General features: G+C 39.7%; 1 protein-coding gene across 3 annotated transcripts in view; it reads right to left on the reverse strand.

Moving 5' to 3' along the window:
- MAPK9 (mitogen-activated protein kinase 9) overlaps positions 1–15950 on the reverse strand; it is a 51671-nt gene that overhangs the window by 15846 nt on the left and 19875 nt on the right. For all 3 annotated transcript variants that reach the window (XM_057708154.1, XM_057708155.1, XM_057708156.1), the window contains exons 3-5: positions 11841–11970; positions 9335–9393; positions 6660–6798 (exon numbers count right to left, since the gene is read on the reverse strand). In XM_057708154.1, the coding sequence (XP_057564137.1) occupies positions 6660–6798; positions 9335–9393; positions 11841–11970 (328 nt within the window). The remainder of the gene's footprint in view (positions 1–6659; positions 6799–9334; positions 9394–11840; positions 11971–15950) is intronic.

The raw sequence follows: 15950 nt of genomic DNA on the forward strand, positions 1-15950 counted from the left end.
GGCAGAGTAAAGACCCTGCCCCTTCAAATCTTGAAAACTATCCCAAACAAGGAAAACAAGAAACACATTAAAATACAAATGACACCTAAATTTTGGGGCTTGACCCACAGAGTGCGGGGATGGCATCCCTGGGGCAGCCAAAAAGGGTGGGCGAAACTTCTGTACCTAAAAAAGGGCAAGAGCAGAGTCGTGGAAGGTTGAGGGCATTGCCACTCTTGGTCAGTTCTCAGTCTAGAATCCACTGACAAAGAGGTGTCCTAGAAGGGAGGACCCTGCACATTGTAACAAGTGTCCACTGCCTTTGTTTCTCCACAGGTACCTATGACCACTGGCTCGGGTGACTGTACCTGGGGACAGGAGACTAAGCAGACATCTGGAGAAGTATGAGACACGAATTCTAAGTGAACGCCGGAAGTCAAAGACTCAAAGCAACATCATGCCTCCTCTACCTGGTGCTGGCAGTGGGTTGTGGAGGCCGGATAATGAATGGAGACTGGTCCCGATCTCTTCCAACTTTATGACGACGCAGGCTTAGAGCAAAACTGTCCACCTCACAGGGGTGTGAATAGTTTCTTTTCCTCTCTTCCAATCAGTATGGAAGGATGCATTCGCCCCATCAGTGGCTACATGCCCCACCGGAAGCCTTATGAATCTGCTCTAAAAACGACACTGTGTCCAGCACAGCAGCTGCAATCAGGACTACTGGCTGGCTGCGCCTCGATGGTCTCCATTCTCTGGCATCCATCTAGTTTTCTCAAGGGCTGGATGACTGAATTAAACTGAGTGATGAGGGACCATCATCCTGCCATTCTTTAGGTTTTAAAGGCAGCATTAATTTTCTCTGTTCTCCCCCACCTCCCAGAGTTCAATAATGTTTTTGATGTACTATTGTGAAGGGGGCCTTCAGGTTTCTACTTGGCCTTCTTCATCATGATAACTCTCACCTCACAGACCAAAGAACCAATGTAGGGGTCACTCTGCCAAAAGTATCCACTGCCAAGTGTATCAGTTCCAACCACAAACGCGGGGACTAGGGAGATGACTGTCGGGTGGGTCCAGGGACCCAGTGGCCCACTGTGAGCCACCAGACTTGGACCCCTCAGGAATGAAGGTCTGGGTCATATTCAGGTAAGGCACAGAGACCTGCTAGGGTGCTGACTGAGGGTATGAAGAATGGAGAGAATGGGTACCTGCTGTGGCTCCGAGGTCAGCTACAGTGAAAGGGGCTATAGTTTGTCCCGTCCCCTCAGGAAGGGGCCCATGGGGAGCCTGAGGGGCCTGCTCCTCACCTGTGTGGAGAAGCAAAGCTGAAGGGGGCAAGGGTGGACAGTAGCAGCCATGCAAATGCCTACCTGGCTCTCTGCTGGTGGGAGTACAACTGAAGACACCCTGAGGGGTGCCCTGACCCTCCCCTCTGCTCATGACAAGGCCACACACCCCAAAGCAGCTTGTGGCCAGTGACTGCATGGGGAAGGAGGAAAATTTCTATGAGACACCAGATTCCTCTGACAGGCAGCTCCAACCCTCCTTCATTCCCTCTCTACTCCAAGGGGTCAGACTGGGCTGCCCCCTGCCAGCTTCCCCACCTCTTCTGACTCATTCCCTCTGCTCTTCCTCACAGGCCTCCTCCCCATGTATCTCTTGCATGTCTAATGCCACTGCAGTACACTAATGCCTTCAATGAAAACCCCACATGCTCTATGGGGATGGAAGGCAGCAGAGAGGAATAAACGACGTTGCTCAGCGAGTGGCCCACAGTGAGATTGTGTGCACCACAAGGGTTTAGGAAATGAATGACAAGTGCTGAGGAAGGCAGGATGGGGCAGGGAGCAGGACACTGAGGGATCTGGGGGGTAGCGGTGGGGAAGCCTCACACAAAGGTAGACCTCCCAGATCCCCACAGAAAGTTTTGGTTCCTTCTTCACTGGCCTACTGGCCTATTATCTAGAGAAACTGAAACCGAGTTTCCAGACTCAGGCCTCAGGCACAATACTAACAGGTCTGCTGGTATTAGGCACAGGATTGGCATGGGTGAGGGGCCCAGCCTGAAGACAGGGCGCTGTAGGGAAGGGCTGCATTTTGCCACATGAGAACCTCAGCCCCACCCCATACAGCCTCTCATACCAGCAGCCTCTTGACTCTCCCTCAGTCAAGAGACCAGAGCCTTTTCTACAGAAACTAAATGATGTCCAGAGAAAAGACCTGCAAAAGAGACATCTGTGGCCACTTGTTGCCCTAGAGAAAAACCCCTCATTCAATAATCACAACCCATGCTTTCCACTTGGCCTTCTAATGCTTCAGTCTTAAACAGGACCAGTGACAAAAGATCACCAGACATTTGAGGAAAGACTCACATGTGACACTAAGAGACCAAATGCACTAAAACAAAGAAATGCACAAACAAAAAACAAAACCGCAGGGGAAAGAAAAACAATGTAGGCAGCAACAAGAAAACCTCACAGGGGGACTTCCCTGGAAGTCCAGTGGTTAGGACTTTGTGCTCCCAATGCAGGGGGCACGGGTTCGATCCCTGGTTGTGGAACTAAGATACCGCATGCTCCACGGCATGGCTAAAAATAAAAAAATACAAAAAACAAACTTTAAAGAAATTCCAGCCTTGTAAAGATGACAGTGCCTCCATGCAAGAACAAAATACCACTTAAAATAGCCAAGACACGGAAGCAACCCAAGTCCCTATCAATAGATGACTGAATAAGAAGATGTGGTATATTACTCAGCCATAAAAAAAAGAATGAAATACTGCCACTTGCAGCAAGGAGAATGGACCTAGAGAACATTATGCTTAGTGAAATAAGCCAGAGAAAGACAAATAGTATATGATATCACTTGGAAGCTAAAAAATGATATAAATGAATGTTATTCAAAACAGAAACAGACTCACAGATATAGAAACTAAATCTGTGGTTAACCAAAGGGAGAGGGAAGAGGGGGGGAGGACAAAGTAGAGGCATGGGATTAACAGATAAGCAACAAGGATACACTGTATAGCATAGGGAATTACACCCATTATCTTGTATAATAACCTGTGATGGAATATAATCTGAAAAAATACTGAATCACTATGCTATACACCTGAAACTAACACAATATTATAAATCAACCATACTCCAATAAAAAAAAAAAAAAGAACAAAATGCTACAAAAAGAAACTTTTAAAGATAAAAAAAGAGCTCCAACTAACTGGTACTTCAGAGAAAGACAGAATAAAGAACACAGTAAAGAAGGCATTCTGAAAGAAATAATACAAATTTCCCAGTACTCTATGGCATGTTCTTCCAGACTGAAGTGCCCACAAGTGCCCACCACAATTAATGCAAAAAATTTCCATATCGAGGCATATCATCATAACATTTCAGAATACAAGAAATAAAGAAACTTCAAACAATGTTTCCAGAGATAAGACAAAACCCAAACCAGGGCACCTGCAAAGGGTCAGTAATAAGAATCACATTAGAAAGTTCAAAACCATACAACACTATACTACAATAGGGTACTGTATGTACACCTCAGAGGGCAACTGATTTGTAACTGAGAATTTTATATCCAACCAAATTATTAATCGTGAGGACAGAACAGAGTTTCAGATACCCAAGGCCTCAAAAACTTTACTTCCTATGTACCACTTTTGGGAAAGCTATTGGAGGACGTGTCCCACCAAAACAAAGGAGAGATGGGGGTCAGGAAGCAGGGCTTCAGCTCCAGAGTTGAAGGAAATCCCCAGGAAAACGCTGGGGCGAGGTCCAGGATAAGGCCTCTGCATCAGGTATGGGGGCAGACAGTCCAGATGTGAGCAGGGCTGAGGCTCCAGCAGACGATCAAACTGATGAAACAGCTAAGACATCTGGATGCAGTGAGAGAAGACTCAGACATCTAGCGGAGAGCTTAGGGTTTAATTAGCAATAAGGACATGGAAAACTGTCCCCTCCTTAAAACAAATAAACAAAGAAGATCAAAACTCAAACAAATAAAAGACAAGTGTTGCTAACTCTAGGGACAAAAAGTTGAAAGGAAAAGAAATATAATCGTGGTATTAAATACAGGCTCAGCTGTGAAAAGCATTTATGGGTCATAATGATGTAAAACACACTATGGACACTGATCTAAACCAATTACACAGTAACTATGTGGGGAGGACAGGGGGACAGGTGAAGGGCACGGTTGGTGACAAAGAGCTAAATCAGTACCTTATGTCCCAAACTGAAGAAAGATTAACAAATAGAGATTTAATCATATTATTTCAAGATGCAGAGATAAACAATAAAATAACAGCTAAAAGTACTGAAAGAGTTTGCTTCTGGGGAGAAAGAAATAAGAGTGAGCAGGTGGGGGCTCTTTTTAAATAAGTATTTGTAGAACTATTTGATCCTTGATAAAAGTACAAAACAGATCAACCAAACACATTCAGCAAGTTGAAGCACAATTATGTACAAGATGATCCTGTTTTTGAGAAATACAAGTTAAAAAGGACATAAGTATAAACAGATATGCTGGTATTAGCATAAGGAAGAAGATGTGTTAGTGTAAAGTTAGGAAGGAAACACACCCAACTGCCATCACTGACCTCCTCCAGTTGACAGTGGAGGACTGGGGGACTTCCATTCAATTTTTTGAATTATACAAGGTAAAAAGTGGTGGGATTATGGGTGTGTTATTTTTCAAGTAATTAAATTTTATGTTTAGAATGAAACCACCTTAATAAGTAAAACTGAATGTGTGTATCTATGCCTATGGTATAGTATACAGAAAAAAGAACAGGAAAAGTTCACAGAAAACCTTTAACAGGCTGAAGGGCTAACTATGGTTCATCACCTCTTGGGACCTGCAGGGGACCTGGCGTGCAAACAGCGGCCTTATCTACCTTTCCCACAATGAACACATGATGTGTGAACAGGAGGGTGTAAGACAAGGGGGGGGGAGACCCAGTGGGGAGGTAAAGGGATGGAGAGGTGGTTGGCGGAATTATACTGGGCAAACCAAAAACTTCCTGGGACCCCATGTGACCTTCTGGTTCACAGGCATGGGCCTAAACTGCAGGGACCGAACGTCACCTGACACAGGCACAGGTGTGCTGCGGCTCTTACAAGGGCCCCTGAAGTGGGAGGATATTGCCTCCCCATGTATGTCTGGGCCCAAGAGGGGAGATACAAACAAGACAAACAGTTTCCTTTCACAAAATTAATAAGGCCTAACATAATGAAGCCTAATAACCTGAGAACTTATTCTCAGGCAAGACTTTAATACAACATGTATTTAAAAGAAATTAAGAGGGCCTTAATTTATATAAAGGTCTGTGAATATTTTAGGAAGAGAAATAGAATGCTATGCTGGGAAATCTTTCTTTTTAATTAAAAAGACTAGTGTTACTATTTTTAAAGCAAATTCATCCACAGAATTTACATTTTAACTGAACACTTGGCGGCAGCAAAGGCTGTATTTTAAATGACCGAAGATGGTCAGGAATCTCTGTGCCAGGCCCCCAGGGCTGGCCTCAGGCCTCATGCTCACAAGGGCAAGGGTTTGGCCCTCTCTGGAGTAGTGGGCTCTGCTACTGCATCAGGCCTCTATTCAGTGGTTGTGATGGAAACAACCTTTCCTGGCATCCAATAGGTCCGAAAGAATTACTACTACCACACCATCAAAAATCTCTCTATTCTTTTTTGCAAAGGAAAGGCTTCACTGTTCTTATCTCACTATCTTCTTCCCCCCACAGAGATTTTAGTTGAGACAAAATACAACTTCTTGCTGTTGAAACATAATACTGAAAGATGGTCTGTCAACAAAATTAGTATAGTAATAATTTAAGGAATGCTAGGAATGTTTTCAATAAAACTATATTATCTCTGCCTCTAGTCTCACTCAACATTTTTGTTGCTAAAAAAACAAAACCAAACAAAAAAACAAAACCTTTATCATGATCTACTCACCCAGCAGTACAAGTCAAAAAATAACAAAAAATTATAAAACCAGCTTAGAGACTCTCCCTCCGGTTTTTAAATACGTACTCCCTGACAGGCAACATCATTACTCAAATTCCAGCCTTGCCCTAGTGAAGAGGTCTGCCTGGAGCCTTTCCAAAAGCTCCCACCAGTATGGCTGGGATGCTGGAGTGGTAGAATTTTACAGTGTAAGAAATGAATATTTGGGCCATAATTCAATAAGACAGCTCAAGCAACTGTATCACATATTACTTGGCCTCTAACCTTCCCCCATCCCAAATTCAAACTCCTCCTCACTACAAATGGGATTTCAAATATGGCAAAACTATTAACACAGGTAAATCTGGGTAAACAGTAAAGTTCTTTGTCCTAGTCTTGCAATTTTTTTCTGAGTTTTAAGTTACTTCCAAATAAAAACTTAAAAAAAAAAAAAAGTATTTTTCTGCAGTACTAGTGTGAACAACTGGCTCAGGCTGGCATCCAGGGTGGCTCACATAGGCCCAGGCAAAACAGGCATTCCACGAATGTCTTCTAGTCTCAACAATACTTGGAAAAGTAACATGATACCATAGTTTATTTGGATTTTCAACATTGACAAATTTTTAAAAAATATTATGTTCTTTTGAATCTGGAGATAATGACAACAAAATGATTGTGATTAAAAAAAAAAAAAACAAAACCCAGTATGGTATGACTACTTACTCTATGAATTATACCAGCTGAATGCAGGTGTTTAATTCCACAGAGCATCTGGTAAAGAAGGTAGGACATTCGTTCATGGTCCAACTCCATGTGAATAACCTGACATAAGTTAGCATCCATTAACTCCATAACCAAATACCTGAGGAGACAAATGATCAGCTGTGTACACATGAAAATTATCCAAAATTTCTTTATGGTTATTAAACCAGAATTTTTATGAAATAGTAATAACTTACCACCTAGTCACTGCACTGGCTAAAGTAAAAAAATAACGAGGTGTCTATACTCAGCATCTCCAGTTTTTTCCTCCCATTTTTCCTTAATCCCACTTTTATCAAGCTTTTGTCCCTACCACTTTGCTGAAACTGTCCTCAAGGCTCCCGACCCCTTCCATGTTGCTAAATCCAATGGCCAATCCTACACTTCTGGCTGACCGTGCCCTTCTGCCGTCCCCAGCTTCTTACCACTGAAGTGCCAGCACTCGGTCCTTGGCCTTCTTTTCTCTCACTTTACTCATAGTCTTGAGACCAGAGACCAGTGATCTTCTCTGGTGTCTGGTCTCAAGGCTCTAAATACTATCTATAGACTGTCAACTCCCAAATTAACACCTTCAACCCAGACCTCCCTCTTGCAACTCCAGGCTCATTTATTTAACTGCTTACTTTATAGTTCCACTTGGGTGTCCAACAGACATCCTGTAGTCCACAACTAAAACTGAGCTCCTGATTCTACCCTACCCCCCAATCTGTTCTTTCTGCAGCCTTCCTCATCTCAGTTGAGAGCACTTTTATCCTTCAGGTGCTCAGGCCAAAACTCCAAGTGCTGTTCTCAGCTCCTCTTTCACTCATACCACACATCCTCTCTAAGAGCAAACACTGTGGTTCTACCTTCAAAACAGGGTTGGCATCCAATCTCTTGCCTTTACCATCACTACCACCCCTCTGGTCTAACTGCAGCTACCATACTCTCCCACCTGAATTGCTACAATGGCTTCCTGACTGGTCGTCTGTGTCCTACTGCTTACAGTGGGTTCTCGACCCAGAAACCAAAGTTATTCTTCTTTTTCTTTTAAGATTTATTTTATTATTTATTTTTGGCTGCGCTGGGTCTTCGTTGCTGCGCACGGGTTTTCTCTGGTTGTTGAGAGTGGGGGCTACTCTTCAATGCGGTGTGCGGGCTTCTCATTGTCATGGCTTCTCATTATGGTGGCTTCTCTTGTTGCAGAGCACAGGTTCTAAGCACGCAGGCTTCAGTAGTTGTGGCGCGTGGGCTTAGCTGCTCTGCAGCACGTTGGATCTTCCCCGCCGAGGGATCGAACCCGTGTACCCTGCATTGGCAGGAGGATTCTTAACCACTGTGCCACCAGGGAAGCCCCAAAGTTATTCTTTTAAAACCTAACTCAGATAAGCTCATTCTTTGGCTGAAAGTCTTACTGACTTGAAAAGGGAAATCTTTACAATGGCCTAGAGGCCCAGCAATGTCTGGCCCTGTCAGTTCTTTGAGCCCACCTCTTCTACTTTCCTCTGCTTCCTCTGATCCTGCCACGCTGGCTATTTTTTTTTTTTTTTTTTAAGAACTTTTATTGAGATACAGTTAACATACAATAAACTGCATATATTTAGTGCTGCCACGCTGGCTCTTGCTGTTCTTAGAACACACCAGGCACACTCTCATTTCTGCTCCTTTACACTGCCTGTTCCTTCTATCCTGATACTACCTTCCCCCAAATATCTGTAGGACTAACCCCCTCACTTCCTTTAGGGCTTTCTTCAAATGTCACCAATCCAGTGAGGTCCTTCCCTAACTACCCTACTTAAAATTACAACCTGACTCCTAACCCCCAGCACTCTGATTCCCCCTACCCAGCTCCATTCCTTCCACAATACTTGCCACATCCTAATGAATGACATCATTTCCTTATCTGTTATGTTGATTGTCTATCTTTCCTGGCTTTCCTGCAAGTTCTAGGAAGAAATACGACCGCCTGCAATTCTTAAAAAATGAAAGGATTTTTTGCCTGTTTTGGTCACTAAGGCATGTGAAGTTCAAGAGAATGCCTAGCACACAGTTGGCAATCAAATATTTGTTTTGTTTTCTTTTTTTAGCCAACCCGCATGGCTTGCAGGCTTAAAGCATGGCATCCTAACCACTGGACTGCCAGGGACTCCCGGCAATCAAATATTTGTTGAATGAACGAATGGATGAATACACCAATAAATTTAGGATAAAGTGCATTATATCTCAACAATAAATTAATATTTCATTTCATCATTAGTAAGATAATTCTATTTCAGATTCTGGAAACACAATATTTAATGACTTACCCATTTCAAATAATAATTACAAACACCTAAATCCTGGCTTTCAGGAGACTAAAGAAAAACATTTTATATTTCATTAAGGCAAATCAGTGGCATTAATGGCACTGTCTGCTCTGAAGAACTATTTTTAGTCATCCTTTATCTGCTGTAGAAATGATAACCATCTAGGCACAAACAGTTGAATATTATTACTCATTTTCTTTAATATTTCTCTTCCACAGAGAAAAGTGGCTAAGATATCATTTAAAAATGTATTGTCACCTACATTTCCTAAGTTAAAAAAGCAGTTACTTTTTTTTCTAAATTTTCAGTCTTTGATGCACAGTGTTATTACTGAATAAAAATTATACTTACACATCTTGAAATTCTTCTAGAGTTTTTTGTGGTGTAAATACATTTAACAAACTAATTATCTGAAAAGAGAAAATTATACCTCAGCATGTCAAATGACTCTACTTGATTATAAAAATTAAGTTTAACATTAAAATGTATTAAAACTGGAAAAAAAAATCACAGCAGAGTTTTGTATTTATTATTATTATTGCTTTTACTAAAACATTCCATTACATAGCATTTGAAAAAAGCTACAGGATTACAATTCTCATCTTGGAAATAAGATGCACTATTAATCAAATCACTTTTATGTGTCCCTCATAACTTATTATTATGGAATTTTAACACATAATGTCTTCCTAGATCTGAACATAAAAAAGTAGAAATTACAAGTAGAAAAACACTAAATAAAGCAATGTTAACTCTGAAAACAAATATAATATGCAAATTTCTAAAAAGTTTTGAAATATGAAAGCTAAGCTTATCTTTCTCGTATGATAAAGATGAAATGCCTAACAGCATTATGTATTTACTTAAGGAGGGTTCAGGAACTGACCCCACCACAGGCCTTGGTCCTGGCACCCCAATGGTTAAACAATGAATTCTGCTGCTTGAGCATCAAACATACATCCTCAATCATTTCAAATGACTGAGGGAAAGGTGAATTATTCAGTACATAGGATTGGAGTGGCTGGCTAGCCAAGGGGAAAAAAAAAACAGCTGGATTCACACTTTAATCTTTATACCAAGATAAACTCAAAATGGAACAGAAATTTAAACCTAAAACATGAAACCATGAAACATTAAAATATGGATAAACATTTACACAATTCTGGTGTAGAAAAGCCTTTCTAAGCATGACAGGAAACCTAGGAGATTTGATTATATTAAATAACAACAACAAAAATCAGTATGACAAAAACAACCTAAATTAGGTCAGATGGAAAAGAAGTGAGGGTTGATAGCTTTAATATACAAAGATCTTCTGTAAATGCAAAAGGAAGAAACCAACAGTTCTATAGAAAAACGGACAAAGGCCACGGAAAACAAACTCTCAAGAAATAAAAACAAATGGCTAATAGAGCTAGGGAAAGAAACTCAACCTCACAAATAAAAATAAGGTATCATTTGTCATCTATCAGTTTGGTAAGGTAAAACAAAAAATCAACAATATGTAGTTCTGGGGTATTTTGAAATAAAAGACATACTCAGATACTCAATACAAGTGTAAAATTGAGGTCAATTTGTCAGTATATATTAAAATCAAAAGTGCACATACTCTTTGACCCAGTAATCTTGGCCAAGGAATCACCTGGACAGGCGTGCAAAGATGCACTGTATAAGGATGTTCACTGCAGCACTGCTTATAGGAGCAAAACACTGGAAACAATCTAAGCATCTGATAACAGGTGATTGGTTAAATGAGTTACTGTGCATCTGTACTACGCAATCATTTAAAAAATGGTTTCTAGCCATGTTCATTAATGTATATGAAATTCAGCAATATTCCATTAGGGGAAAAGCAGGATGCATGATAACACAATTGACCTTGTTTATGTATGTGTGTACATATATGCATAGAATGCTCACCAAAATGTTAATGATAGTGATTTGTGAGTGGTGAGATTCAAGGATTTTTCTTTCTTGTTTATATTGTTTCAATTAAAAAAATAATAATAACCATATATTTTTTGGAACCTGAGAAAAAAAATTTTACTTTTTTTTTTTAACGTATAAAATAAAGCATGCATTGGAAAAATTAAAAACAAACTCAAACCACAGACTCAAAAGACTGAACCAATCTTAGTTTTGTGTTTAATGTCCCTACACCAGAAAAATCCAGCATAAATGTTACAACAAAAGGAGCCATATACAGTGGAAGTGTCCTCTGAAATACTTATCCCCTCAGTAACCAAAAGAGGTCAGAAGGGAGGGGATCTCTAAAGCCCCTTCAGACTTACCATCTTATAATTTTATAACATGGTAAGCTTATCAAAATCATGTTCAAAATACTGCTCAGGGATCAGCAGTAGAACATAAAATGTGCCTGAGTATCTCATTTTCTAGAGAGACACTGTCATTCCTTAAAATTTACAATGCTTTGATTTCTTAGAGATGCCAAGCACAAGTATCTTGAATACAACATCATTCAATAACATTTATTTAAATAAATGTGAATGTGTAAAAGCTACTTAATAGAACAATGTTCTTCTAAAAGTGTTTAGCTATTTCTCAATTTGTCAGGTCAATACTGCTGCCGTTTTATACACACAGAAATAGTGAAAACCAAATGGTTACCAGGTTCACTGACATTCCCACCCATGCTGAGTGACCTTCATTCCTATGGACCATGATGCCTCTTGCCGACTTCAATATCCCCAATGTTGAGTAAAAATTTTATCAGTAAAATATAACCGTTTAAACAGTATTTTTATCACTACTTTACCCTCAGTCTAAACTCACTGTATCTCCTTATCACATCATTGACAACATCAAGGTATACAGAGGAAACATAGGTATAACTTACATTTTTATGATTGACACATTTTAAGAGGACAAGTTCACGATAAGCTCTCTTTGCATGAGTTTGATTCTGAAAAGGACGGCTTAGTTTCTTGACTGCAACATTTATCCCAAGAACTGTATCAAAAGCAGCACTATAATTAAGAAATATAATAAGCAATCCATTAGGATGACTTTGCAAAATAGAGCAATGCAGAATGTACATTCAATGTATTATCTTTTTAAATGAATAACAAATAAGGAGAAATCTGCTTGCTTCCCCTCAGGGTATTTCTACGCATGAAGAGTAAGGTAAGTCGGCTAGGAGTGCAGGATGAACTGACTCCTTTGCAGAGGCACAGACGGCAGCGGCAGCTAGAATGGGACTCAGCAATCCTTTGCGCACTGACGTCTCATTTTATTAGTTGAGATTATTATGTTCAGAACCAAGTAACTTAATAAAGAGCATGCAAGACTGGTCAGGAAACAAAATCTTCAGTTTAAATAGGCCAAGAAGTTGAAAAAAAGTCACTGGTATCACAGAATAAAATATGATAGAGAGTATCACAGTGGAGAAAATGGTTTGAGCTCATGAGAAGGATATAACAAATCTAAGTTTTGATTGACTGTGTTTTTCCCAGATGGAAGAATCTAAAAAGAAAAGAGAAGCCAAAATCTCAGCTCATGATAAATCCCCAAGGTACAAAATCCCTAACATAAGCAATTGCTACACATAAAATTCTACTAGAAATACCTCCTCATACTACTATGGTGAGAAATAAAATCTTCTAGGGGCTGTGTTTCCAGCATCTCAAATTCCCAGTTGAAATTTATGATCGACTTTCCTCCAGAAAATAGACAGGAAAAATTGAGAATCTTTTGTACTAGTTTCAGGCTAGCACTACTAGTATGCTTGCTGTCATTGGTACCTTTTGGCTCCTCATCAGGGATTAAAAGCTGCTAAAGACCACCTGAGAACCTAAGCACCATTTAAAATACTGTTTCTATTTATTCTATTCAGTTTGTAACACTGTTTACACTTATTCACTTCTATTAATAATTTTTTTGCCAAAAAACCCTAACAATTCAATTTTAACTTCTTTACATTGAAGGCTGTCTGCTGCAGCATTTGGTTAAGAACTATTAGAAACTTCATGTTACTTTGGAATTATTTTTTCTTTAATTCAGTTCACATTACATGTACATGTATGCATAGATGTAAAATCTCATGCCCATATGCAAATGCAGTATTTATATGCATTACAAAATGTTAAAAATCTACTTGTGAAACAAATCATTAATATATACACATGTGATTTGTGTGTGTGTGTGTATCAGATACATATACATACACACATATATATATATATATATGTATGTATATATATATCAGTCTCCAGAATTTAAAAACAGACACACATTTTTTGGTCTCAAAAGTTTTTGTCCAATGAGTCAAATGGACCAATTCTGAATATCTGCGTGGACTCTTGCTTTCCCACTCCTAGTTCCAACTCCAGGAGGAGCTACCTTCAATTATTCCTGGCTTTAATTCTTGTAGTCACATCTCAACTCCAAAGAATATACTTTTATCACCATTTCCTCATTTATCAACTTTAGAATTATTTATTTATTCCCCATTAAGAAAACTGAGGATTCAGTCACTTTGTTAAAATCCCCAACTCCTCCTAGTTTTTTGTTCTCATGTTATTTTTAACTTTTCCCTCAGCTGCCCTTGTGACAATAAATAACACGCCTAAACTTGTTGCATCAACTTTCAAAGGAATTCTTGCTCCCCAGTATGTAAAATGCGAATATTACACTTCACCTTCTTTTTCCTCTGCTCTCTACTCTCTTTTCCTCCAAATTTCTGTCTTAAATGGTTACGCCTGACTACACATCTTTCAATCTCTATGATTAAGTCTTCTGTGTTTCTTCCTTAGGATGTGTCTAAAAGTTGAAACTCAAGATACAGAGTGTGGGTATGTGCTCACATGTAAATATTACTAACTGCAGAGAGAGGTAAGTTACATTTCATTTCTAAAGGGCGCATGACCCTTGCTGCCACTCATAGTAAGACTGTTTCTGGCATTAAGGGTAAGTGGGTTCTCTTCTTACGCTCTATGAGTTCTCAAACATCATGCTGCTTTATATTTGTTTTATTCTTAGATCATGACTTTTTCTAACTTATCTACCACAAGTGTCTAATAAACTTTTTTTTTTATTCTTAACAGAAGACAAATATACCTATTTAGAGCCTGTCACTAGTACTTCTATCTTCTTACTCACATTATCTATCATTTGGAATCTATTCCACTTTTTGGGAAGACATTTTTCTTGGCGTTTCAAGGCCTGATGTGCAGCTATTGGCCTGGGATTTCTTTTCTTTGCCTTCCATTGTTTCCTGTGTTACACGTTCTTGTGTTCTCTTCCTTGTTGGAGTACATCCTCAAGGAATTTCCTCAAAAAAAAGTGCATGGAAGACAAATTATCTTACTCTTCCTTCATCCTTGATTGATATTTTGTCTTCTAAGTTCGAAATCAATTTTCTCTCAGAACTCCAAAGCTGAGTGTTGTTACTGAGAAGGCTTACGCCTGTTTGGTATTCATTCTTCCACTTCCTTTTTTGTTTCTCATCTCAGTGATTTATTATAAAGAACCACGTTTTGTCAATACCTCCAAAGCACCACCCACCACCTCCTAGTAATCACTACCCTTTCTATCCCCTCAAAGATAACTCCTTCTGACTTTTTTTTAATATTATAATTTTTTTACAAAATATTTATTTATTTGGCTGCACTGGGTCTTAGCTGTGGCACGTGGGATCTCCTATCTTCGTTGCAGCATGTGGGATCTTTAGTTGAGGCATGCGAACTCTTAGTTGTGGCATGTGGAACCTAGTTCCCTGATGAGGGATCAAACCCAGGCCCCCTGCACTGGGACCACCAGGGAAGTCCCCTACTTCTGACTTTTATGATAATCACTTCCTTGTTTTTACCAGGTAAACATGCATCTTCAAGCCCCTGCATCATTTATTTTTGCCTGGTTTCTGAAATTGTCTGTGTCTCACTTCTTTCACTTGACATTATATTTGTGATACATCCATTGCTGTGTGAAGCTATAACGCATTCTGTGTCATTGCTATGATTCCTTTGCTATGATTATATAACATAATGTTGATAGATACATTGGTTGTTTTCAGTTTGCAAGCAATTACAAAAAACATGGTCATAAACATTCTTGTACATGGTTCTGGGCATGCATTTCTGATGAGCTAGGAGTGGGATTACATATATTTTATTTTAGTAGATAATGCCAAACTGTTTTCCGAAGTCGTTTGTTCTACCAATTTCTAGGCATTTGATTGTTTTGTACTATCCTGACCCTGTGTCCTGCAAGAGGACTAAACATTAACTTACCAAAAGGAAGAACACAAGGGAAGGGGTCGGGGGGTGGGCACCAATCTAATCACAAGAGCCCTTGAGAAGCAGAGTTTGTTTTGGCTGGTGGGAAGAGGGGAAAGTCAGAGAGATCTGAATCCTAAGAAGGACTAGACATGCCGTTGTTGCCTTTAAGATGGAAGTGGGGTCATGTGAGAAGGGATGTGGGAGCTTCTAGGAGCACAGTGGCCCCTGGCTGACAGAGAGCAAGGGAATGGAGACCTCCAGCCTACATCTGCAAGGAACTGGGTTCTGCCAAGAACCTGAACACACGTGAAAGCAAATTCTTCCCCAGAGCCTCCAGATAAGAGCCTAGTCCTGTAACACCTTGATTTCAGCCTTGTGAAATACCTAGCAGAGAACCCAGGGAAGCCCACCCAGATTTCTGACCTATGAACTATGAAATTATAAAGGGCTGTTGTTTTGTTTTAAACCACTAAGTTTATGGTAATTTGTGTGGCAACAGTAAACAAATATGTCCTCTCTTCTGTGTTTTTCTACCCTTTTGTCTCCCCAGGCTTCATTCTGGATACTTTTTCCTCACTTATCTTTCTGAACTCAATTCTCTCTTCAGCCATATCTAATATGCTTTTAAACCCACCCATTTAACTTCATCATTCAACCACTATATCTTACAGTTCTACAATTTCCATTTAGTTTTTTATTTTTTTTTAATTTTCTATTTAGTTTTTTAAAGT

This window comes from Hippopotamus amphibius, chromosome 15 (assembly GCF_030028045.1).
Source record: "Hippopotamus amphibius kiboko isolate mHipAmp2 chromosome 15, mHipAmp2.hap2, whole genome shotgun sequence".
NCBI classification, from domain to species: Eukaryota; Metazoa; Chordata; class Mammalia; order Artiodactyla; family Hippopotamidae; genus Hippopotamus; species Hippopotamus amphibius.